This window comes from Anabrus simplex, chromosome 3 (assembly GCF_040414725.1).
Source record: "Anabrus simplex isolate iqAnaSimp1 chromosome 3, ASM4041472v1, whole genome shotgun sequence".
Classification (NCBI taxonomy): domain Eukaryota; kingdom Metazoa; phylum Arthropoda; class Insecta; order Orthoptera; family Tettigoniidae; genus Anabrus; species Anabrus simplex.
Window position 1 is genome coordinate 135485777 of NC_090267.1, and position 24692 is coordinate 135510468.

A 24692-nucleotide genomic window follows, 5' to 3' on the forward strand; every position below is an offset into this window, starting at 1 on the left:
AAGTATAGCATCGAACTCGGTGTTAGGTAAGCAGGATTTACACTTTTGTTTTACCTGTTTGTTTGCAGATTTAACATAAGAACACGACGGAGACCAGCGTTCGTGCTCATGAAATGGATCATCACCTTCTTCCCAATGTCCTAATTCTACTCCACAAAAATAGCATCGTACAATGTCTTTAGTGCCAATAAAATAGAAACCAGCTGCTGCTAATTTTGAAGGAGCAATGAATTTTACAGGCCACTTCTCAAATGTCTTCAAACGCTCCGCTTCTAACCTTAATCTTGCACTTTCATCTACCATAGCATCTAATGTTCTCAGCAGTACTCTTCTACAATGTTTAAACAAACACTGATGTCAACAGATCAGTTACATTCTTATTTATAATCGTGTAACGATATTTGATAGAGGGCGGTAAGTTACAGCAGACTCGTGAATAATGAGACAATAGGCTGTTGTGTTAGCTGGAATATTTTCGCTCGTTTCAAATTCTAGACGAATATCAACGGGTGATTCTTTTATAGCCTCTTCCTGGTATGAACAATCCATCACAACAAGTGGTGCTTGATTTTTGAAATCCTCAGGCTGAAATAGAGGACAGTCTTCTTTTTGGTAGTAGGATGATTGGAATTTACAAAACATGTCGTATAGCACACCAAAGTTATTTTTATCAAAATTAATGTCTATGTTTTCGTAGGGATAGGTAACTCCGTTAAGGTAAAGTCGAAAGTTTCTTAGTTTGCAGTGATCAAACTGAGAAGAATCCTTTGCATGTTTAAACTTACGATCTGTCTGAAATCCAAAAATAATGTAGAGAGGTTTTTCTGTGAAGCGTGATGTTTTTACAGCCCAACTGTGTTTGTCTGTTGTCGGTAGCACAGGATACTCATGCAGTTCCCAACTTCGAAAGCGTATAGGTATTGGAGTATCATTTTCTACAATTTTAAGCAGTCGAAGTTTTTCTCGATCGGATAATGTTACTTGAGGAATCCTCCACAGAATACGATGTAGTGTAATTTTTGAATCTAGAGGTGCGGCTGCTGCTTTAAGAGCATTGTAATCACTCCGATCACGGATTAAAATCAGTTCCTGTTTTGCATTGATGATGATACGTTTATAATCTTCGGCGAAGCCTAGAATGTGTTTTAATAGTAAAATTCCTGCAAACGTACCATCCGCATTAATCATCCAGTCGTTAGTAGCATTAGGGCACCAGCCTGCCGTACGTAACGGTTTAATTTCTTCACTGCCAAATGAAGGGTAGGATTTCATTGCACTTGTAATGCCAACATTCTTTGTATTATCTACTTCGACATTATTCACTTCAAAGCGTGCCTCCGAAAAGAGAAAAGCAAGAGCGTTGTTATTTAGTTTTGAAGTGCTTGCACCACTTCCATCTGCCTTTTCTATGCGACTTTCGATGTAGAGGTAACTTTCATGCGGTAAAGTGTATACATCCTGCTGGTTGATAACCGTGCGAATTTCATCATTGTTATTAAGTCCAAACGTAAAAGGCTGATAGGAATGAAGCTCACTTCGCACTACGCCTTCCTGGGTTACTGCTGAGCTCATGATGTCTAGCATATCTTCCATGTTGTTTTCGTAGGGTATAGCCTAAGTCTAGGAGAATCTTTTTATGCACACGTGTTAACTTGATGGCTCCACGGAAACAAGTGCTGCGCTTCATCGATGCACACCGTGTTTTGTAGATTTGCTTCATACTGGTTTGAGGTGAAGTTTATAGGTGACGTGCGTGTGTGGATCTAAATTAATAAGCTGATTGCGTTTATTTACAAGGCGAAGGGTAATGTCACTGATGCGTGTTACCGTCACGGGATGATAGAGCACCACAGCTGGCTTCTCCCGTATAGTGTAGCCACCTTCTTCTGTAATAACAAAGTCATGCAGGGCGTGTGAAAGTCGTTGATTGCTGTACACGTCCGTAATAATGTTACAGGTAATAGTCACGTGATGATCATCCAACAGTGTCGTCGGTTGGTCAGACTCGTAGCGTACGTTCGGTGCTAGTTCTCTTGAGGTAAATCCAAGCAACGGCCCAATCGAGTCGGGTTGTGATTTAAAGTCGATCTTAAACGAGGATTCGATAACACACTTGTGTGTAACGTTGCTTGCTGTAAGAGAGAACTTGCGCTTCTTAGTAATAAAGCTCTCGAAACCAAACTGTTGAATCAAAATATTTTCAATATGTTCACGAATATCATCTACTGAGTATGTGCCTGGAGGTAGGGTTAGCACGTGATCGTCGTAATAAAACTTGTTCGACCCCTCTCGCACGTTATAGATTTTATTGTAGCCTTCAAAGGAAACTAGTCCAAGTCCGTGTAGCCGATGTCCAAGTTCAATCGGCGGGTTGAAGTACACAGTAGTTTCAGGCCCTTCTCCACGTATAGTAAACGTTCTTGCAACACCGGACATCACTCTAACACTGATAACTCTCCTCTTCTGTTTGCCATTCATATAGGAACCTTAAGCATAGTCGACCACACATGCGCGTATTCCATTTTTGTGTACGGTTTGTATTGTAAACGATAACAGCACTGCTTCCGAAGTATTCAACGAGCTCCACCGGTGGAGGTAAATTTCCATAGCTGTCGAAATACCACACTTTAGTTCCGCGTTTAACGTAAGCTACGTAATGCGTTCCCAAACCATCACTGTCATCCAAATTAATCACGGCACTCTCACAGTTACGTGGGTGTGTCGGTAACTGGTCTCGCATAAACACGCCACGAAAATAGGGAATTTTTAATTGTTTAGCAAACGTAGCAACTTCCTCATGGGTTAGAGCTCGACGTGGCAGTGCTTTCAGTAGGCGTTTTTTGGTGACATGTAGATACCCAACCCTTTCTTGTATGGGGCCAGCTTCATGTGTACTCCTTTACCTCGTAATGCAATCGCCTCCATAGTCCTATTGTGACGTTCGCTCTCCTTCAACTGCTGTTTTGCTTCTTCGACGGCTTTAACAGTCCTAGCTACAGCACTAGCTCCACCAAGGAGAGAACCTAATGCAGCTAGTCCAGCAAACAGTGCTGGTAAAAATCCTCCACGTTTCGGTATAGGAATAACTCGTGCACGCTTGTGAAACACTGTTTTGCTCCTAGGGCTAACTCTTGCTTTTGCCGCTCGTAGTGCCTTGGTAATAGCTAACCGTGGATTGGTTTCTCCTCGATAGGCTTGCCGCGCTGCTTTTACTGCTGCTTTCCACCCTACTGCCTTTGTTTTCCTCTTCATGACGTTAGGATAACTTTGTTTCACCATCTTGCACACCTTTACTCGTCAACACTCATTAACCAACTGATACTTACCTCTTTATTCATTCGTTTATCTATCCTGTTACTGCTGAATACTCTAAGGTTTTTTTGGTTTGAATTCAATGCGGCCGGAATCGCTTACATCCCTTTTTTCCACGTGCAGTGCAAGCCTTTTATCCAAGTATTGTTTAGTAACGACATCTAAAGGATTTTTAGGATCAGCTGCGTCAGTTAGTCTCAGCTTGTTCATATATATTATACCATATTGAATTGTTCCGAGTTTACTCAATTCAAAAGCTAGGTAATGTTTTGTACATACGTCTTGTTCATTAACAGGATCAGCAACTTGTATCAGCCGTTTATTGTTTGCTGAATAGCCTTGCTCAGTTAGAGTTAGCACTAATCGATGTAAATTATTCACTCTATTATCTACATAATCCTTTCTAGCTGCGTCCGTGTCGTTTGTTGGGGGAGCCAATCGTATTACTCGACGCTCTTTCATGTCATAGTTATTGTCTTTTGTTGTTACTACAGCATTTGCTTCCAGGTAGGCTTTCGTGCATACATCTTGAGGATTTACAGGATCAGCCACGTTCGTGATTCGTTTCTTTTGGGCTTCATACTCTCCTTTTATTCGTCTTAAACGGTAATAGTCTACATATTTCTTTGAACACGCATCTGAAGGGTGTGTAGGATCTTGTATATTAGTTAAACGCTTTCCTTTAAAATCGTAATCTAGGTCTGTAGTGCGTGGTAATGCAACTGCATCAACATAGCGTTTGTTCACCGGATCAGTGTCTTGCTTAGGATCCTCAACGGCCTGTAACACACGTTTTCTTTTCGCAGACCGTGTTCTTCCAAACGCATCCATGCTGTTACTGCTAAACCAGTGACTCGTCCGTGGCTATATATTATTTACCTCTTTACCTCTTTAATCAGTCAACATGAAGATTATTAAGCAACAAGACACATTGCCTGTAAGCAACGTACTGTCTCATCTCCTACCTAGCTCTGATACAACCTCGCTACGTCGTCATGGAAAATTGTTTCCTTCTACCATCCGATGCATTATCGCTGGGCCATCAGGCTGTGGAAAGACCAACCTCCTACTCACCCTCATTACCTCCCTTAACGGGGTACGATTTCAAAATATTTACATTTTTGCAAAGTCACTCTATCAACCACTGTATGTCTTTTTACAACTTGTTATGCAGGATCTTGCAGGTATGAGCTATTTTCCGTTCCATGCACGTGAGCAAGTCGTGTCACCAGATGATGTACTTCCCGATTCTCTTATGATTTTTGACGATGTAGCTACTGAACAGCACGACGTCATTCGAGCGTACTTTAGTATGGGACGACACAAAAATGTAGACTGTTTTTATTTATGCCAAACCTATTCCCGTATACCCAAGCAGTTGATACGTGACAACGCTAATATGATTGTGCTTTTCCGTCAAGATGAACTTAATATGCGTCACGTGTATGACGATCATGTTAATACAGATATGACTTTTAACGATTTTAAACGCCTGTGCGCTACATGTTGGTCATCACAGCGTTACGGGTTTTTAGTTATCGACAAAGAAAGCGAAGTTGATCATGGTCGGTATCGCAAGGGGTTCGACCATTTTATACGTATTTAAGGATGCGTGTATGTTCTGCAGACCGCACTCGACCTGCATCCGACATCATGTCAACATCCAACAAAGCGGTTAAGCAACGTATTATCCGTGCACGGAACAATATTCGGCATAAATTTAAAGAACTTAAACGTCTTCAAGCAGACACTGATTTATTTTTCAAAACACAACTCGGTACACCGTTGCAAGAACTGTTAAAATCTACATCTTCACCAAAAGCATCCACAAGTTCTGTTACTACACAAACATCTCAATTCGAGGAGGTGCAGGATAAAGAAGAAGACGATGTCTTTACACCGCCAAAAAAGGTTAAGCAGGTTGAGTTTATACCTACAGACGTTATTGCAGAAACACCTACCAAACAACAAGAGATAACCTTGTCTGACGTCTTGTCTACACCAGAATACCATAGTCAGTTAAAGCAATTTCTTCAAAGCACCTACGGTCCACTTACCGCTCCCTACTTAGAAAAACTATTTACAAAAAAAACCGACACCACCTATGGTATTCGCTATGAGGAGGATCGTTTTCGTATCGGTAATGCTGAAATCAAGATTGATGATAACAGTCTCGTCGTAAAGAATGTAACCTACAAACCTACCAAAGGTCTCCTCGAACTTCTGTTTTCACGACTACCTGACCCCGATATCATTTCTGACGCCGATCTTCAGAAATATAAATCTATTCTTCTTGCTACAGAAGCGTTTCGACGTAATTACGAGCGTTCAGAAGCTGTCAATGCTAACAAAAGCTACAAGTATCGAGAAATTATTTCCAAACTGTTTCCTACACGACACCTTTCTGCACGAGGTCTCCGTTATACCTACAAACCCCTGTCACAATACGTAGACGTAACGTACTGGAACGATCCTAACCGACTTGTAGAACGTTTACAACTATTAAAAGCCTCTCAACAGGCCGGTCATACGGGACAAGATGCAGAGATTCTAGAAATAGAAGAGGAATTACGTCACGCAGGTATTATCGAGTAATGGCTCCTCGAAGCAAGATCTCACCTATAAAGGTTAGCATCGCTCGCGAGTTACATAAACTAGCTCGTCGCACCTATCGTCGTAGACGTGTTATCACACGCGGAAAAGATGATCTATGGCAAGCCGATCTTGTTGAAATGATTCCTTACGCCCGCAACAATAACGGCTACAAGTATCTGCTCACTGTTATTGATGTGTACTCTAAATTCGCCTTTGCAGAACCCGTTCGCGCAAAGACAGGTTCACTAGTTACAGAGGCTTTCCAGCGTATCATTCAACGGTCAAAGCGTTGCCCACGTCTTCTTCAAACGGATCAAGGTAAGGAGTTTTACAACAAGACGTTTTCTTCTTATCTCAAGACACTTAGCATTCACCATTATTCAACCTACAGCAACCTCAAAGCAAGTGTAGTAGAACGATTCAATCGCACACTCAAAACACTCATGTGGCAAGAATTTACTGCTCAGGGCACCTATCGTTGGATCGAACTCCTACCTAAGCTAATGTCCAGGTACAACGATACACCTCATCGTACCATCAGCATAAAGCCTCGCCTTGTTATCAAGAATACACCCCGCTTAGATGCTATTCATCGTGTAATCAAAATAGCCGACCCACGGCGTCATCGCTTTCAAAAAGGTGATTTTGTCCGCATCAGCAAACACAAATCCGTCTTCGCTAAAGGATACACCCCTAACTGGAGCACAGAAATTTTTCAAGTCAACAAGATCAAACTCACCAACCCAGTCACCTATTTACTCCATGATCTTACTGGACAACCCATCGAGGGAGGATTCTATGCTGAAGAGTTACAGAAAACCAAATACCCTAATCATTATTTAGTAGAACGTGTTCTTCGGAGACGTGGTAATAAACTGTACGTTAAATGGCTCGGTTTCAATAACACTTTCAATTCCTGGATCAATAAAGAAGATGTACTTTAATAGTTTTTATTCTATAGTAGCCTGTTAAGGAACGAACAGCCAACGCCCTTCAGTTTAAGATAGCGTCTTAGTAGGAGCCAACGCCCATACATAGTTCCGGAGTAAGATAGTGCCTTAGCAGGAAACCAACAGTCAACGCCCAACTATAGCTTCGACTCAAGATGGGATTCTTGGCGGGAAACCAACGCCCAACCATAGCTTTAGCTCAAGATGGCGTTTTGGCAGGAACGGACAGTCAACGCCCAACCATAGCTTTAGCTCAAGATGGCGTTTTGGCGGGAACGGACAGTCAACACCCAACCATAGCTTTAGCTCAAGATAGCGTCTTGGCGGGAAACCAACGTCCAACCATAGCTTTGACTCAAGATGGCGTCTTGGCGGGAGCCAACGCCCTACCCCCCCACCCATTCTCCGGCATAGCGGGAAACACCAAACCACGCCCCATCCTCAGCATTCCCTGCTGCGCTGCTCTCCCATTCGCTAAGAGCAGTCACGTGACCCACTCCGGGGCCTCTCATTGGCTCAGGAGACCGGATGACCTTGAAATTGGCTTAGAATCAGCCTAGCCCTAGTTTTTACAACGTGATGCCCTTCCTGACGTTAACCTCATCAGAGGAGTTAATAAGATGAAATGCATGACGTGATATAATGATAGTGCCGGCACGTTGCCTACTTCTGCCGAATAGCACAAAGTTTAACGTATCCATCCGACGGACGAATCACCCTCAACAGAACCATATGCCCTCATTCTACATCTAGTCCGACTCGTTGGCTGAATGGTCAGCGTACTGGCCTTCGGTTCAGAGGGTCCCGGGTTAGATTCCCGGCCGGGTCGGGGATTTTAACCTTCATCGGTTAATTCCAGTGGCCCGGGAGCTGGATGTTTGTGTTGTCCCCAACATCCCTGCAACTCACACACCACACATAACACTATCCTCCACCACAATAACACGCAGTTACCTACATATGGCAGATGCCGCCCACCCTCATCGGAGGGTCTGCCTTACAAGGGCTGCACTCGGCTAGAAATAGCCACACGAAATTATTATTATCATTATTATTATTATTATTATTATTATTATTATTATTATTATTATTATTATTATTATTATTATTATTATTATACATCTATTCTACCGGTCTACATGCTGACGATGAAAAGTTTTTCGACCAACGGACTGGAACTGGCTAACTACGTTATCAGATCATACATGCTTGGCGCCTTAACGATCAGGACCACCGGGCGGAATAATAATAATAATAATAATAATAATAATAATAATAATAATAATAATAATAATAATAATAATAATAATAATAATTGTACCACGAGGGTACACCGACCCCATGCATTCAAATCAAGCGCCTTGCGAACTTACATCTTACTTCTAAAACTGGAAACAACTAGCGCAAGACGTTAGGACGTTGGTCAACAGATGTCTCTACTAAGGTGATAAAGTAATGTGTTACTTTAAGGTTTTCTAAACTGACTTGATTTGTTTTTGTGTTTTGTGTATCACAGTTGTCAACACTTCAATCTCTTTCCGCCAACTTTAAAAACTAAAAAAAAAAAAAAAACAGAAATTTTGGGTATTTAATTTTCAACCAATCGTGGTTTTCTTGTACATATTTAATTAGCCAGTAAAATCTGGACGGGTGTCGAGCATTATTCCAGATCCCTCTCGAATCTTCCTCTCGGGTATAAAAGCTGGCAATTTTTCGAGCTACCTTGTCTTGTTGATCGTCGAGTGTACTGCATTTTTTTGCCATTCATCGAGCAGTTCAGCGCAATAAGGTAATGGCAGCCATGTTCTAACTAAGCAATAGCCTCTGAAAGTTAACCCGAGGGGAAGTTTTCCTATTTTTAAGAATGTAACTTCAATAATGTAAACTTTTTCTTCAAATGTAAAACTCAAACTAGCCTAAAACTTAGCCGAAATTCGGGAATAGGGAGCGTGACACCCCCTCGAATTCCCTATCAACTCCTATTTGAGGTGGCTTTTTTGTAACCGTTTTCTATTTGTAGTCTTGTAACTTAAGTTTTATCCATCTAGTCACCTCAATTGAATGGGATTAGCCCCCGTAACTTCGGGCCAGGAGCCTAAATAGGGGTTTTATCTTGCGTGCAAATTTCAAGGAGTGCAAATGTCTTCCTCCGCATTGTTTTGATTTTTGGGCCAGTAACTTTAACCTGTGTTTTCTTCTTCCCTCCAAAGCCCGGTAGAATGAGTATTCGATACTCCTGTTATATCTGTTAAGTGAGAGTTTAAGACAGTGAATTCTGTTCGTATTGTAAAATGGATGTTGTACCTTGAGAGGCCTGAACGTATAAATTTTCGTGAGCGAAGATGCTCTGGTAGTTGAAGGTTGCCTTGATAAGGCAGTAATGGTATTAAGTTCGGAGCTCAGTCTCCTAGACAATTTATAGAGCATAGATGCAAGAGCATCCTTGTAAATATTCTATGTAAAGGAAATTGGGAGACCTGTCTCCTTAACTTTTGGGTGTATGGAGCAATAGTGCTCAAATAACACTTGTAAAATTGTATTCAACTACTGTACCTGAAATCTTGTACTGTCGCTGAGCGACTGGTTTTGTTAATATCTTTCATTTTTTTTAAAGAAAAAAGGAGAAAAGAAATATAACTTTGATCTTTAAAGCTTTTAATTACTCTTATGATTGTAGTAGATAGACCCATTCATGCCCACACCTTCTTTCACCTCTGACAACCACGGAAACTCCGTAACAATAATAATACCGAGCAGAGTGGCCGAGCGTGATTACGCGCTACGGCTGTGGAGCCAATCTCTGCATTCGGGAGATCCGTGGGTTGGAGCTCCAGGGCCAGCTGTCCTGAGAAGGGTTTTCTTTGGTTTCACATTTTAATTTCCAGGCAACTGCTGGGAGATTTCCTATTCTTGGCCACAGCAGTTTCCTTCCCCTTCCTTACCCCGTTTCATTCATCGTCATTCATTTCAACTTCATTAGCTCCTCAACTGAAATTGGCGTCAGGAAGGGCATCCGGCCATAAAAACATGCCATAAATTCATCTCACCTCATCCCCAACCCCTATCAAGGCATGGGACCAAGGGATAGATTTAAATGTAATAATACCGAGCTCGATAGCTGCAGTCGCTTAAGTGCGGCCAGTATCCAGTATTCGGGAGATAGTAGGTTCGAACCCCACTGTCGGCAGCCCTGAAGATGGTTTTTCGTGGTTTCCCATTTTCACACCAGGCAAATGCTGGGGCTGTACCTTAATTAAGGCCGCTTCCTTCCCACTCCCAGTTCTTCCCTGTTGCCTAGTTGTACTTCCTCTTAAAACAATAATCACCACCACCACCTGTCCCATCGTCGCCTTAAGACCTATCTGTGTCGGTGCGACGTACAGCAACTAGCAAAAAATGTAATAATAATAATAATAATAATAATAATAATAATAATAATAATAATAATAATAATATTAATAATAGTCCGGCTCTGTGGTGTAGTGGTTAGTGTGATTAGCTGCCAGCCCCGGAGGCCCGGGTTCGATTCCCGGCTCTGCCACGAAATTTGAAAAGTAGTACGAGGGCTGGAACGGGGTCCACTCAGCCTCGGGAGGTCTTCCCATCTCCCAGCAAGGCCCCTGTTTAGCATAGCAGGTGGGGCAGCCTGAGTGAGGTACTGGTCTTCCTCCCCAGTTGTATCCGCCGCCCCAAAGTCTCACGTTCCAGGAACTGCCGTTTAGGCGGTAGAGGTGGATCCCCCGCTGAGTCCGAGGGACAAACCAACCTTGGACGGTAAGCGGATTAAGAAAAGAAAGAAAGAAAGAAAGAAAGAAAGAAAGAAAGAAAATAATAATAATAATAATAATAATAATAATAATAATAATAATAATAATAATAATAATATAGCCTCAGCTATCGTTTTTCGGTACCATATGGCAAAGTAAAATGTATCTTTCCTGGCGATCTATGGTTGAATTTGCATCAGTTTTGTCGGGTAAACATTAAATGAGACACCAAAAATCTTTTACGTGCCGACATCATACGACATGGAGTGTCGAATGGATTTTGTTCTTTATTCCGCCTTTCAGAAATCTGACTACCTCTGGCGGGTTTGATCTCGTCAGCCATAGATCGCCCATCAGATATCCATTTTCTCTGTCATCTGTTAGAGTAAAATGGAACGTCGAAACTGATTCGCATGCAGCCTAATAGGCGTCGCATTAAACGATCGCATTCAGTAGCTGAGGCTATACGAGATTCTTCTTCTTCTTCTTCTTCTTCTTTATGCCCGTCTTATTTAGCTGATGTCGTTGCCTTTCTCTTCTCCCAACATCTCTTCTTCTCGCTGTGGCTTCTCCTTATGAGATGTGCATTGCGATCACGGGGCTCGACCTGAGTACAGTATTATTATTATTTTTTTTTTTCGTTGCGTGTATCATACTTTTATTTTCCATTGTTCCTGTCCGACAACCCTTCTTTGTGAGAACAATAGTATTAGGTCAGAGAGTGCCATGGCCTTTCCCTTTCTTTCGTTGATACTCTTCTCACCCGAAAAGTCAGACTTCTCCCTTTTTTCATCCAACGAATATTGTTGATTTTCTTTTCTTTCTTTTTTTCTTTCTTTTTTTTTTTTTGCTATGTGCTTTACGTTGCACCGACACAGATAGGTCTTATGGCGACAAGGTGATAGGAAAGGCCTAGGAATGTGAAGGAAGCGGCCGTGGCCTTAATTAAGGTACAGACCCAGCATTTGTCTGGTGTGAAAATGGGAAACCACGGAAAACCATCTTCAGAGCTGCCGACAGTGGGGTTCGAACCCAATAACTCCCGATTACTGGATACTGGCCGCACTTCAGTGACTGCAGCTATCGAGGTCGGTGAATATTGTTGAAAGGGACTGATGATCGCGCTACTTTGTTCCTGTAAGCAACATTAATCACTAAGCACTGTAAGTTCAGTTAGCGGAACAATGCGGCACACCGCTGACGTTACTAGCGCTCTCAAGACAAGTGATAATGAAGACCAGTTGCGTCATACAAGATAACAACACTGGCGGTCAAGTGTCTGTGATTCATTGTTCGAACCCGTTCAAGGTACGAACTACGAGGCTAGAGACAGACTCATTATACACCTGTAAGCCTGCACGTACCATACCTGGATTAAACCATTAACTCTTACTCTATCAAGATACTGAATTTCTTGTTTTCGCGACAGCTATATTGCTGTGGTACTAGGTTGCTTACGACCTATCAGGAAACATCTGATGATTATACACACTTTCTGTAGCGAACATGATTGCTTTAAAATATACACACAAATCTACCATAAAGACGATTTTTTTTTTTTTTTTTTTTGGCAAAGTGCAATCTGCGTCTTAGTATTGTGTTACTCCACCCCATTGTTGGCGCATGCTTTGATCATTCGTGGCATGCTACCCAACTGACGGTTGGGGCTGTCCTGCTCCACCCTGTCCCACTCTTCGACAGCAGCCCACCGAAGGTCATCCAGGATGAGAGATGGGTTCCTATGCACCTCTGTGCCTGCTTCAGTTGGTCCAGACATGTTTAATCGAATTCATGCCAGCAAACACCGCAGACCATTCTATCCGACTGATGTGGGCCTCCCTGACGCAGACTTCAACAAGACGAGAGCTCTGCACCCGTGCACTGCCGTCCTGCAGAACGACCTACTGTATCTCCGCTATGTTGTCGGTATGATCAAACAATAGGTTGGAGGATGCAATCCCGCTATTGTATACTTGTCATAGGGTTCATAACAATGAACGCCACCAACGTCCGTATATAACTCGGGCTCAAAACACGATGAATCCGTCTCCACGCTGGATCCGTCGTATGGTGCATGTCTATGATTCGTCTGGCTTTACTTGACTGTCACTAGTCGGTGCATGAGAATTTATTTACCTCTTGAAGATTTCAGTCAGTCGAGTAGTCGATGCATGCGTGGGGATCGACGTTGTTTCCAAATGGATTTGCAACGTTCCAAGTGGCTCCCGAATAGAACATGTGGTAAACAAATGACAAACCGTAGTTGTAATCGTGCAAGCGAAAAGGTGATGAAGATGATGTTTGTTGTTTAAAGGGGCCTAACAAAAAGCGAGCGGAAAGGAAGTTTGTGCATTGAGTGAGTGCTGACATGCGTATTTCGATTCAACAGTACCGGGCGGCGATAGGTCGTTGGCACGGTGGAGGAAGGCCCGCGAGGCGTACTACTATGGAATACAACGCCGGACAGCAAGGGGGGCTTACTTTAATTTTGATGGCAGTGTTATTAGTCATTGGAGGGGTGGAAATGAACACTGGATCAATCAATCAATCAATCAATCAATACTGATCTGCATTTAGGGCAGTCGCCCAGGTAGCAGATTCCCTATCTGTTGCTTTCCTAGCTTTTTCCGAAATGATTTCAAAGAAATTGGAAATTTATTGAACATCTCCCTTGGTAAGTTATTCCAATCCCTAACTCCCCTTCCTATAAATGAATATTTGCCCCAGTTTGTCCTCTTGAATTCCAACTTTATCTTCATATTGTGATCTTTCCTACTTTTATAGACGCCATTCAAACCTATTCGTCTATTAATGTCATTCCACGCCATCTCTCCGCTGACAGCTCGGAACATACCACTTAGTCGAGCAGCTCTTCTTCTTTCTCTCAATTCTTCCCAACCCAAACATTGCAACATTTTTGTAACGCTACTCTTTTGTCGGAAATCACCCAGAACAAATCGAGCTGCTTTTCTTTGGATTTTTTCCAGTTCTTGAATCAGGTAATCCTGGTGAGGGTCCCATACACTGGAACCATACTCTAGTTGGGGTCTTACCAGAGACTTATATGCACTCTCCTTTACATCCTGCTGGTACAGTTGGATAGGAAGAGATGGAGAAGATAAGAGGAATTGTTGAGGAGGCTTGCCAAGCAAAATAAAGAAGAGAGCTCCTACGGGAACAAGCCAGAGAATTGAGAGAAATAAAGGGTTGTATGAAAAAGGAGCGCAAAGAAATAAGAGATAGTGACCCAAAGCAATAAGCAAATAGCAAGTTTCAGGAATAAGGTGAAGAGAATGGAAGAGGAGATAAAATAATTGAGATGGCAAGAGAAAAAGCTACAGCAGGAAACTCGTAAGAAGAAAACCCTGAGAAATAACCGAAATGGTTCCCGAATCGAACATTTAAGAACTGTGCCAATTTTTCTAGTGGCTATCGTGCAAAGCATTATTAAGTAGGTTGGCAGGCCTAGTCTTTCTCTTTCTATTTTGATCTTCGAGCCTAACTCATCGTTATTCAGCTGGATTCCGTCCGATCCGTTGGCTAAATGGTCAGCGTACTGGCTTTCGGTTCAAAGGGTTCCGAGTTCGATTCCCGGCCGGCTCGAGGATTTTAACCTTCATTGATTAATTCAAATGGCTAGGGGGCTGGGTGTTTGTGCTGTCCTCAACATCCCTGCAACTTACAATCACACATAACACTACCCTCCACCACAATAACACGCAATTACTTACACATGGCAGATGCCGCCCACCCTCATGGGAGGGTCTGCCTTACAAGGGCTGCACCCGGCTAGAAATAGCCACACGAATTTAAAAAAGCTGGATTCCTGCCGGAGAGTTACTACTCTGAAACGTAATCTTTGTCACCACTGACCACTTATAATTATGTAGGCTACATTGTTGGATTGATTCTTTGCTGATCGGCACCAAATAGTATTGGCACAGACACCTTTTCGCATATAATACATTTGTATAAATACTAGGATCATTATATGTATACCATTAACCCTTACTCAATAAAAAGAAATAATTTGTATTTTAATCTATTTTCCCAACACAACAGATACACATGTAATCATTAAATTAGGGTTTTCTTCTGCTCAAAAAAATATTGGTAGACTGTACAACGTTTGTTATCGAGCTTTAGTGACCACCGTGCGTACCAGATTTGTGCAATCGGAGTTGACAAACAGTTCAGTCTACTATGTGACTGACTGGTTCAGAAAAGAAGTACCTACCGTAATGAAAGTCTACTTTTGTTACTATCAATAGTCTTCGGCGGAGAGGGCCTCAAGCACATGGCCATTAATACAGTTATTTCGTAGGACATTACTGAATGAAAGGCTTTTAGCGGTCAAAACATGTGCTACCCAGGAGAGCAAGGATGTGTTATGTGGAGATGAGAGACCTCCTGCTGTTCCCACCTCATCTCTTTCTTGACGTCCTTGACGATACCTTGACTTTGGTCGCGGAATATCTCGCGATTGTTATTATGAGTGCAGTAACTGTGTTAACGCAAAATCCTAAGGAAGGCTTGGGAAAAGTGGCGTAAGGTTTTAATGGACTTTCGCTCTTATATTATATATGGAGCAAAGAATTGTTAATGTTTCCCGTGGCTTAACTAAACCAGACACAATCCGATATATAATGCCGAATTTGTTGGTTTCCACTGTCGATTACAGAAGAGTTTTAACTAAATGTCGTTTACGATCATTTGAACAAATGTTAGGGATTTCATCACTTGGTTGGCAGTGCTTCACAACTTATGAATTATGTAAGATGGCGCTTGTAAATTGGTTAGTGAGGGGAGTGGTGAACGATTATGACATTAATCACGCTAAAAAGTATTGCATGTGTTTAGTGACAATGTCGTAAATGTAGAGTACGGCCTGTATGGAACTATCTGAAATATCTTATAATGGATTCCAATTTTTCTAAGCTCTGTTTATCATTAAACTTGGAGACTTGTTTAATTCCTTTTCGAGTATTATGATTCATTAACTGCGACGTAAATTTGCCTAATTTAAGTTTTGGAATTATAATGGATATTCATTTGTGATTTTTAAGTGTAAAACTTTAAATGACGTAGACGGTCTCCTCTGCAGACGCTGAGGAACTATTTTTGTATCTCTCCTTTGAAGTTGTCAAGTCGTTGCAGGTGTCATAGGTACTCATGGAGACTGAAGAAAAATCTCAATCTCCTGATGTGTCCGCAACAAAAGGAGAATCAAAGATCTGTGGTGTGTGCGGAGATAGAGCATTGGGCTACAACTTCAATGCAGTTACATGTGAATCTTGCAAGGCTTTCTTCAGGAGAAATGCACTTAAAAACAAAGTGAGTAGCAATAACTATCAGTATACAGTTTAATAGAATTTTACACCAGACACTTCTAAAGGTAAACAAAAAGGTATGTCTTAGAATTTACATACCATATATTTAACATACATTATATATTCCTACACCTGTCGGCAGTAAGTTCTTCAAGTGCCCATGTAGCCTATGTAGTAGAATTAAGCAGCTCGTGTCTTCCATTGGTAACTTAGCTGGTACTGAGGCTTCCGTTACTTTTTTGCTTCCTTATGAAAAATGGTTCATGTTTGTGGATTACTGTAGTCACGTCCTAGTTCGTGAACCATGGGCAACGGCTGAGTGGCCTAGTAAGTGGTCCTGAGAGTCAGGATACCAGTTGCTATGGGGCAGGGATGAAATGGCTTCATAGAGTAGTAAAATTAGCATGGAGTGTTGGTAAGGTACCTTCAGATTGGCCAAAAGCAGTAATCGCACCTATCTATAAGCAAGAGAACAGGAAGGATTGCAACAACTATCGGGGTATCTCACTGATTAGTATACCAGGCAAAGTATTCACTGGCATCCTGGAAGGGAGGGTGCGATCAGTCGTTGAGAGTAAGTTGGATGAAAACCAGTGTGGTTTCAGACCACAGAGAGGCTGTCAGGATCAGATTTTTAGTATGCGCCAGGTAATTGAAAAATGCTACGAGAGGAATAGGCAGTTGTGTTTATGTTTCGTAGATCTAGAGAAAGCATATGGCAGGGTACCGAAGGAAAAGATGTTCTCCATACTGGGGGACTATGGAATTAAAGGCAGATTATTAAAAGCAATCAAAGGCATTTATGTTGACAATTGGGCTTCAGTGAGAATTGATGGTAGAATGAGTTCTTGGTTCAGGGTACTTACAGGTGTTAGACAAGGCTGTAATCTTTCACCTTTGCTGTTTGTAGTTTACATGGATCATCTGCTGAAAGATATAAAATGGCAGGGAGAGATTCAGTTAGGTGGAAATGTAGTAAGCAGTCTGGCCTATGCTGACGACTTGGTCTTAATGGCAGATTGTGCCGAAAGCCTGCAGTCTAATATCGTGGAACTTGAAAATAGGTGCAATGAGTATGGTATGAAAATTAGCCTCTCGAAGACTAAATTGATGTCAGTAGGTAAGAAATTCAACAGAATTGAATGTCAGATTGGTGATACAAAGCTAGAACAGGTCAATAATTTCAAGTATTTAGGTTGTGTGTTCTCCCAGGATGGTAATATAGTAAGTGAGATTGAATCAAGGTGTAGTAAAGCTAATGCAGTGAACTCGCAGCTGCGATCAACAGTATTCTGTAAGAAGGAAGTCAGCTCCCAGACGAAACTATCTTTACATCGGTCTGTTTTCAGACCAACTTTGCTTTACGGGAGCGAAAGCTGGGTGGACTCAGGATATCTTATTCATAAGTTAGAAGTAACAGACATGAAAGTAGCAAGAATGATTGCTGGTACAAACATGTGGGAACAATGGCAGGAGGGTACTCGGAATGAGGAGATAAAGGCTAATTTAGGAATGAACTCGATGGATGAAGCTGTACGCATAAACCGGCTTCGGTGCTGGGGTCATGTGAGGCGAATGGAGGAGGATAGGTTACCTAGGAGAATAATGGACTCTGCTATGGAGGGTAAGAGAAGTAGAGGGAGACCAAGACGACGATGGCTAGACTTGGTTTCTAACGATTTAAAGATAAGAGGTATAGAACTAAATGAGGCCACAACACTAGTTGCAAATCGAGGATTGTGGCGACGTTTAGTAAATTCACAGAGGCTTGCAGACTGAATGCTGAAAGGCATAACAGTCTATAATGATAATGTATGTATGTAATGTTCCTTATGAATAAAAATAGCCATGTCTACTGAGCTTATGCTTCCATACACAAAAGTTCACCTAAAACCTGAGTGATTGAAGGATTAGGCCCCTTTAATAATCTTTGAAATAATTTTTTTTTTTTGATGGCCAGTCTTGAAACTGTGAACTTTCCATTCTAGCTTTAGGCTATGATTCCATCACTTTTTTTATAATAATGATAGGCCTAATAATAATAATAATAATAATAATAATAATAATAATAATAATAAAATAATAATGCATTGCAACAGTTATAAAACCAACAGTCCTTTACACAAGTGAAACACTGGACCTCAACAGGAAACAAGAACTTGAAGAAATCAAAAAACAAGAGAGGAAGATAGTTAGGAAAATGTTAGGAGCAAGATACACCCAAGATGGTTACAGGTTACAATCAATCAAAACAACAGAAAAGTTCTCAAACATCAAAATTGACGTTAGGAAAAGACGAATGAATTTCTTCAGTAATTTCATTAGATTACCAGAAGATCGATTGACAAAAAGGATAAGAACTTAACATCCTGGCTTAACAACCTTCGGAAGAACTTCAAAAATGCAAATATATGTTCAGCAGACATTCTAGAAAGAGACATCTGCAGACACAATGCAAACAATTGGGAAGCTACATCAGAGCAACCACAACAAAAACAGTACAGACCAGAGTGGTCGGAAGAACATAACAAGTCTTCTTGGAAGGAATGAAAGCCTATTGGAACAATAACAAGAACCCAGAAAACAATTGACAGTTATTTTCTTAATACCTTCCAGTATTGGGAGAATTTGCTAGACTACTACTACGGTACTACTACTACTACTACTACTACTACTACTACTACTAATATGGTTCGTGGTGTGGGTTACTGTAGTCATGTCCTAGTTTGTGAATCGTGGGCAACGGCTGAGTGGCCTAATAAGTGGTCCTGAGAGTCGGGATACCAGTTGCTACGGAATGGGAGTGGGCATCTCGGACATATTCCGATTCATGGCCCTCCTTGTGCTCAGGCGGCTAGGACTATAAAATCCACTGGTGGTCCCTAACCCATTAGAGAAGATATCCTCACTTGGACTATGTGTAAGTAGGGTAACATCCTGCTTCACAGAATTTATCGAGCTCAGAACATTTTAAGCAAGCTTTGGACCTGTGGGAGTAACTTGAGTCCCACTCCCATTTGATAGGCGAGGGACTCCTTGGAAACAACTTGGCGAATGAAATGGAATTCGCTGGGGAGCTATCAATATTAATGGGGCTTAAGGATGAAAGAAAGTAGGGCAAAAGTTCAGTAAGACTTACCATCTTCCAGCGCACGCATCTAGGCGCGATTGCACTGTCATTTGTTTCTCTCTCGCTCACCTCTCGCAATGGTCGTGATTGTACGGTGGACAGGGCTGCCAACTGTTCATCTAAAGAACTAGTCCTAATGCAGCGGCGCTACTTACGAATCTCGTACAATGACAAAGCTATTGGTCTGGATAGTTTAGGGTAGATTAGTGACAAAGCCATTGGTCTGGATTGGTTAGGGTAGGATAGTGACATAGCCATTGGTCTGGATCAAGCAAAGGAGGTCTGGGGGTGTAAGCCCCCAGGTTAGAAGCCGCGAAGCGGCCCTAGGCCTCTATTATCTCACGTGACACCTCCATTGGTCTGAGTATGTTATGGTAGGTAAGTGACAAAGTTTTGTATTTCTTTTGCGCAGGGTGGTAATGGAATCATTTTACTTCATTGCTGGGAGTGACGTCATATCCCATTGGGTCTCACCCAATGGAAATGCTGGTATGTAGTTAGGCGATGGACAGTGGCGCGTGATAAATTGCATTAGGTTATAAAAGCAAAATTACTTCTGGGGGACGGTGGGTGGGTTCTTGGCTGTTGCAGTGAACACATCTCTCCTCTACAAGTATTCAACTTAAGATTTCTAATATATTACATCCTTATCATGCTTTAAGAGTATGGTAAGTCATACTGAATTTTTACTGAAAGTAGAAATGGCTGAGTCAGCGAAGAGGATGTAGCTGGATGGGCTAGGAGTAAATGATGTACAGATAAGGGGAGATAACGAGGAAGAGGTAGGAGATTATAAACTGTACTGATGGGTGTTAAAAAGGGAAGGGTAAAGTGTGGGGTAGGGCTGTTCATCAGAATACTATTGCACGCTTACATAGTTTCTGTTAGGCACGTAAATGAGCGCATGATGTGGGTAGATTTGGCAGTTGTAGGAATTAGGACGAGAATTCTCTCAGTGTATTTACCATGTGAGGGTGCAGATGAGGATGAAGTTGACAAGTTTTATGAATCATTGAGTGACATCGTAGTCAGGGTCAGCAGCAGGATAAGATAGTGCTAATGGGCAATTTCAATGCAAGAGTTGGAAATAGAACTGAAGGATACGAAAGTCAATGGGAAGCATTTGCTGGACTTCTGTGTTTTGTTTTTTTTCATTTAATTTACCACTAATCTGCATTTAGGGCTGTAACCTAGGTGGCAGATTCTCTATCAATTTTACCTAGCCTTTTCTTAAATAATAAGCAAATTATAATCGGGGATGAATGATACCACAGTATGTGTAATGGCTAGGCCTAACCAGATTTTTGGATATCCATACCTTGTAAATCGGTACCTAGTTATACTCAATTACTCAAATCTTGACATCAGCCCAGATATCTACCATAAACACACCTATAGTAATTGCCACGTAAGGAAATACCCCAGAAAGTAAATATCGCCGCCCGATGCTCTTCTTTTCTCTTTTTTGTAATGGCTGATCACTGCTGCCAGCCTGCCTGGTTACATATTAAAATCATCAGACATAACCATAACAAACTAACCTCAATGTAAACACCGATAATGAATGTTTCCCTACCCTAGTAAATGATAAAAGATAAGATGAAATAAATCAAGATAATTATGAATATCTCCTCAATGAGGAATTAAGGAAATAAACACACTTTCTCACTTAAATTATCTATCTTTATTTTGATGTACAGTAGGCGTACTATAACCATATTCTTGAAAAGAGGGGCGTGTTAAACGATGCAATTTATTTAATAAGTCTTTGCAGTGTGATTTTCGAAAATTCCAGACATCCAATGACTTCCCTTTCTTTTGCGCGAATATTTCCTTCTCTCTTCAATACCGGTAACCAGTAAGGAGAGAGATTATTGGGCATATTTTCAGCCTGCAGGCGGGTTATATCTTCAAGCTTATCAGGAAACATATAGGAATACTAATGTGCCAAACTCCGTGAACGGAATTTAGGTCAGCTTTCAAGTTCACTGCGGATTTGAAAATAATAATGTTATAAGTTCTACTGCCAAAATTTCGTCCCGCAAGAGTTATTTCATGTACCGGTAGATCTAGACATGAGACTGACATATTTGAGCACTTTCATCATTTCACACAAACTATGTTATTAAATGCATTATCCGAACATGCCACAATCCTACTTACCTGGTATTAGCCAAATAGATTTACAATCCCACAGAAAAAGAAAATATGCTTCAAATATTCTCGCAAATGTATCACTAGTGACTTTAACGGCGATGCGGTGGCAACACGCACTTCACGCTAGAACAGTGACTGAACGTTGCCAACGTGCCAGATTAACGGTAAATGTAAGACGTCGTATCGGCAAGTGGGGTCCCTAAACTGTATGGTTACCGACACTGAAAAAGACCCAACAGCAAGAAAAGTAACCATAAATCAATATCTTAATATTACAGGGGAGAAAGGGTAAGGTTGCACCCTTAGGGTACGTCCTTACACGGAGAGGACTATAGAGTAAGTCCAGAAAGTGCAGAAGTGTTTCAATGCAAGGCACCCAAACCCAAGAGTCACCTCCCAGCTCAAGAGGAAGGCCATGAAGACTAAACCAGTATGAAAGCATCATCATTCTCCCAGTAGACAAAGGGAACGCCACTGCGGTCATGTACACAGACGACTATACTGCCAAGAATTTGGAGCTACTGGACCCTGCGATCTACTAGAAATTACCAAGAGACCCTACCACCCATATTCTTTCAGAATCCAACAACAGTATTAAGGTCTTCTTGCAGTCACATAATATGAAGAAGGTGACATGCCAGAGCAAAGCCCTCACACGTAAGTTATATGATCTACTAAAAATACACAAGGACAACGTTTCTTTGAGACATATTGTGAGCGCCATCAGATCACCCACCTACAGCATTACAAAGCATTTATCTACACTACTACTACCTCATATTGGTAGCACTATGTCATAGTCAGAGACATGTATCACTTCATAGAAAAACTGAGATATCCACATGGAAGCTGAAGACCATCTAGTCCGTTTTGCTGTAGTCTCTCCCTTCCACTTAATTTTGATTAATTTACCACTGATATGCATTCAGGGCTGTTGCCCAGGTGGCAAATTCTCCATCAGTTTTTTACATAATCCTTCCTTTAATAATTTCAATGAAGTTGGAAATTTATAGAACTTTTTCCTTGGTAAATTATTCCAAATCCTAATTCCTCTTCCTATGAGTGAATACTTGTCCTCCTGAATTCCAATTTTATGGATGATTTGTCCTCTGTCATTCCATGCTGTCTCTCCACTGAGAGCCCAGAACATACCACTTAGTCAGTCAGCTCCTCTCCTTACTCCCAAATCATCCCCACCCAAAGACTAACATTTTCATAACACTAACAATTTGTCTGAAATCACACAGAAAAAATTGTGCTGCTTTCCAGTTCTGGAATCAGGTAACCCTTTTGAGAGTCCCATACAATGAAACCATACTCAACTTTGGATCTTACTGATGACTTACATGTCCTCTTCTTTGCATCCTTATTACAACCTCAACCATATGAAATGATATACATATCATTAATTTTGATTAATTTACCACTGATATGCATTTAGGGCTGTCGCCCAGGTGGCAGATTCTCCATCCTCACATGCAACCTTATTAATATGATTACCTAGGTACTTACAGCAGTCCCCATGAGGTACATTCACTCCATCAACACAGTAATTAAAACTGAGGGGACTTTTCCTTGGGTGAAAAATAAAACCTGACATGTCACCTCATTGGAGGTCTTTCTGGTCTTGTTTACAATCCTGTAAGTCATTGAATATTCTATACAGTGTAACATCATCTGCAAAAACATGTCTAATATAATCAGAAAGAACTTTCCCAGAGCTTATATGCAACATATGATGGGCTTTATGTTTATCAATCTTTCCTATGTACATTGGAGCTACTGTAGCAACTCTCCATTCATTTGGTATAGCTCCTTCATGCAAACAATAATGAAGTACTTCAGATATGGTACTACGATGGCAAATCAAAAAGTAAGTTACACTAGCTTGCCGCGAGAGCACACTGTGTGATATAGATGTTGATTCCCGTAGGGAACCTGAAATATTTATCCTGAATGAGTAAATTTATAATACCAATATAAATGGTCCGTTATTGGACATTATAAATTTTCCAGCTAACTCATTCCTGGTTGCCAGCGTTTTGCCCCTGTGTGCTAAGTTGGGTTCATCAGTTGGTAAATAGCACACCCACCAAGATGCATGGCCAGTGCACACCATGGTGGCCACTGCATAGGCTACATGGAGCCACCGGCAGTGCCAGTGCACTATGAGAGACTTCGTCTCATTACAAAAATTGATGCCTGCCTGGCATCAGATGATATAGATGTTGATTCCCATAGGGAACCTGAAATATTTGTCCTGAATGAGTAAATTTATAATACCAATAAATGGTCCGTTATTGGCCCCCATTTGAAAAACGCTGGCAACCAGGAATGAGTTAGCTGGAAAATTTATAACGTCCAATAATGGACCATTTATATTGGTATTATAGCACACTGTGTGTCGTGACTGTTACCAATGCGGAGCAAGCTGCAATAACTGCTGACACGTCCGATAGGAAGGTAGGTTTGATATTCCGTCGTGTTGTGTGTACAGAGTGGGCTAGGCTCAACGACGTGTCAACTGGATGTTCACTCCAAATTGGAGACTAAATGGCTGAATTGCATGGACATTAATTTTACTTTACTTGTAATGGACATTCATCGTAAAATCAACTGCTGTATATGGTCAGCATGCTATTTCTTGTCCAGGTACTGTAAAGTGATGTAAGCAATTTGACGTGGACACACTGATCTCACAGACGAATATCGCGAAGGCAGGCCCGCAACGTTCAGTAACGTTGCAAATGTTGACCTTGTGGATGGGATCATTAGAGAGAATCGGCGCATAACACTGCAGGAAATTGCCAGCATGTTGTACATTTTGTATGGCAGTGTGTTCTCCATTGTTCACCAGCACCTTGGATTTCTTGAACTATGTCAAAGATGGGTGTCTGCTCACCGATGTTCACAAGGGACGTTTCCAATCGTCACTGTCATTTTTGCAACTGTATTATGTGGAGGGCGACGAGTTTCTGCGGCGAATCATCACAGGGGATGACACATGGGTCCACCATTTCACCCCCGAAACAAAGAGAATATCGATGGGATGGGTGCACACCACATCACCACCATGAAAGAGGACCATGGTCCAACCTTCAGCAGGAAAGGTAATGGCGACAGTGTTCTTCAACATGGGGGGGTGTGGTGTATGTGGAATTTATGCTGAAAGGCATGACAATCAACTCGGCTTCGTATTGTCAAACGTTGAACTGATAACTTAGGGCAATTAAAGAAAAGTAGCGGGGAAAATCGAGCGCCGGTGTGATTTTGTTACGCAACACCTCACATGGCCCGCCAAACGTCTGAACTGCTGCAGCGATTCTAGTGGGAGGTATGGCAACATCCTCCATACAGTCCAGACTTAGCGCCATGCGATTATCATGTGATCGGTAAGCTGAAAAAGGATCTCGTGGACGACGATTCTGAAACGGTGAGGAGGTGAAAGCAG

The 24692-nt window shown here is 41.6% G+C and overlaps 1 protein-coding gene across 1 annotated transcript in view; it reads left to right on the forward strand.

Annotated features, from left to right (window-relative positions):
• Window positions 1-15409: 15409 nt before the first annotated feature.
• Window positions 15410-24692, forward strand: part of Hr96 (Nuclear hormone receptor HR96) — a 77771-nt gene continuing 68488 nt past the window's right edge. The window contains exon 1 of the mRNA XM_067142731.2: window positions 15410-15958. Coding sequence (XP_066998832.2) covers window positions 15797-15958 — 162 coding nt within the window. The 5' untranslated portion in view covers window positions 15410-15796. The remainder of the gene's footprint in view (window positions 15959-24692) is intronic.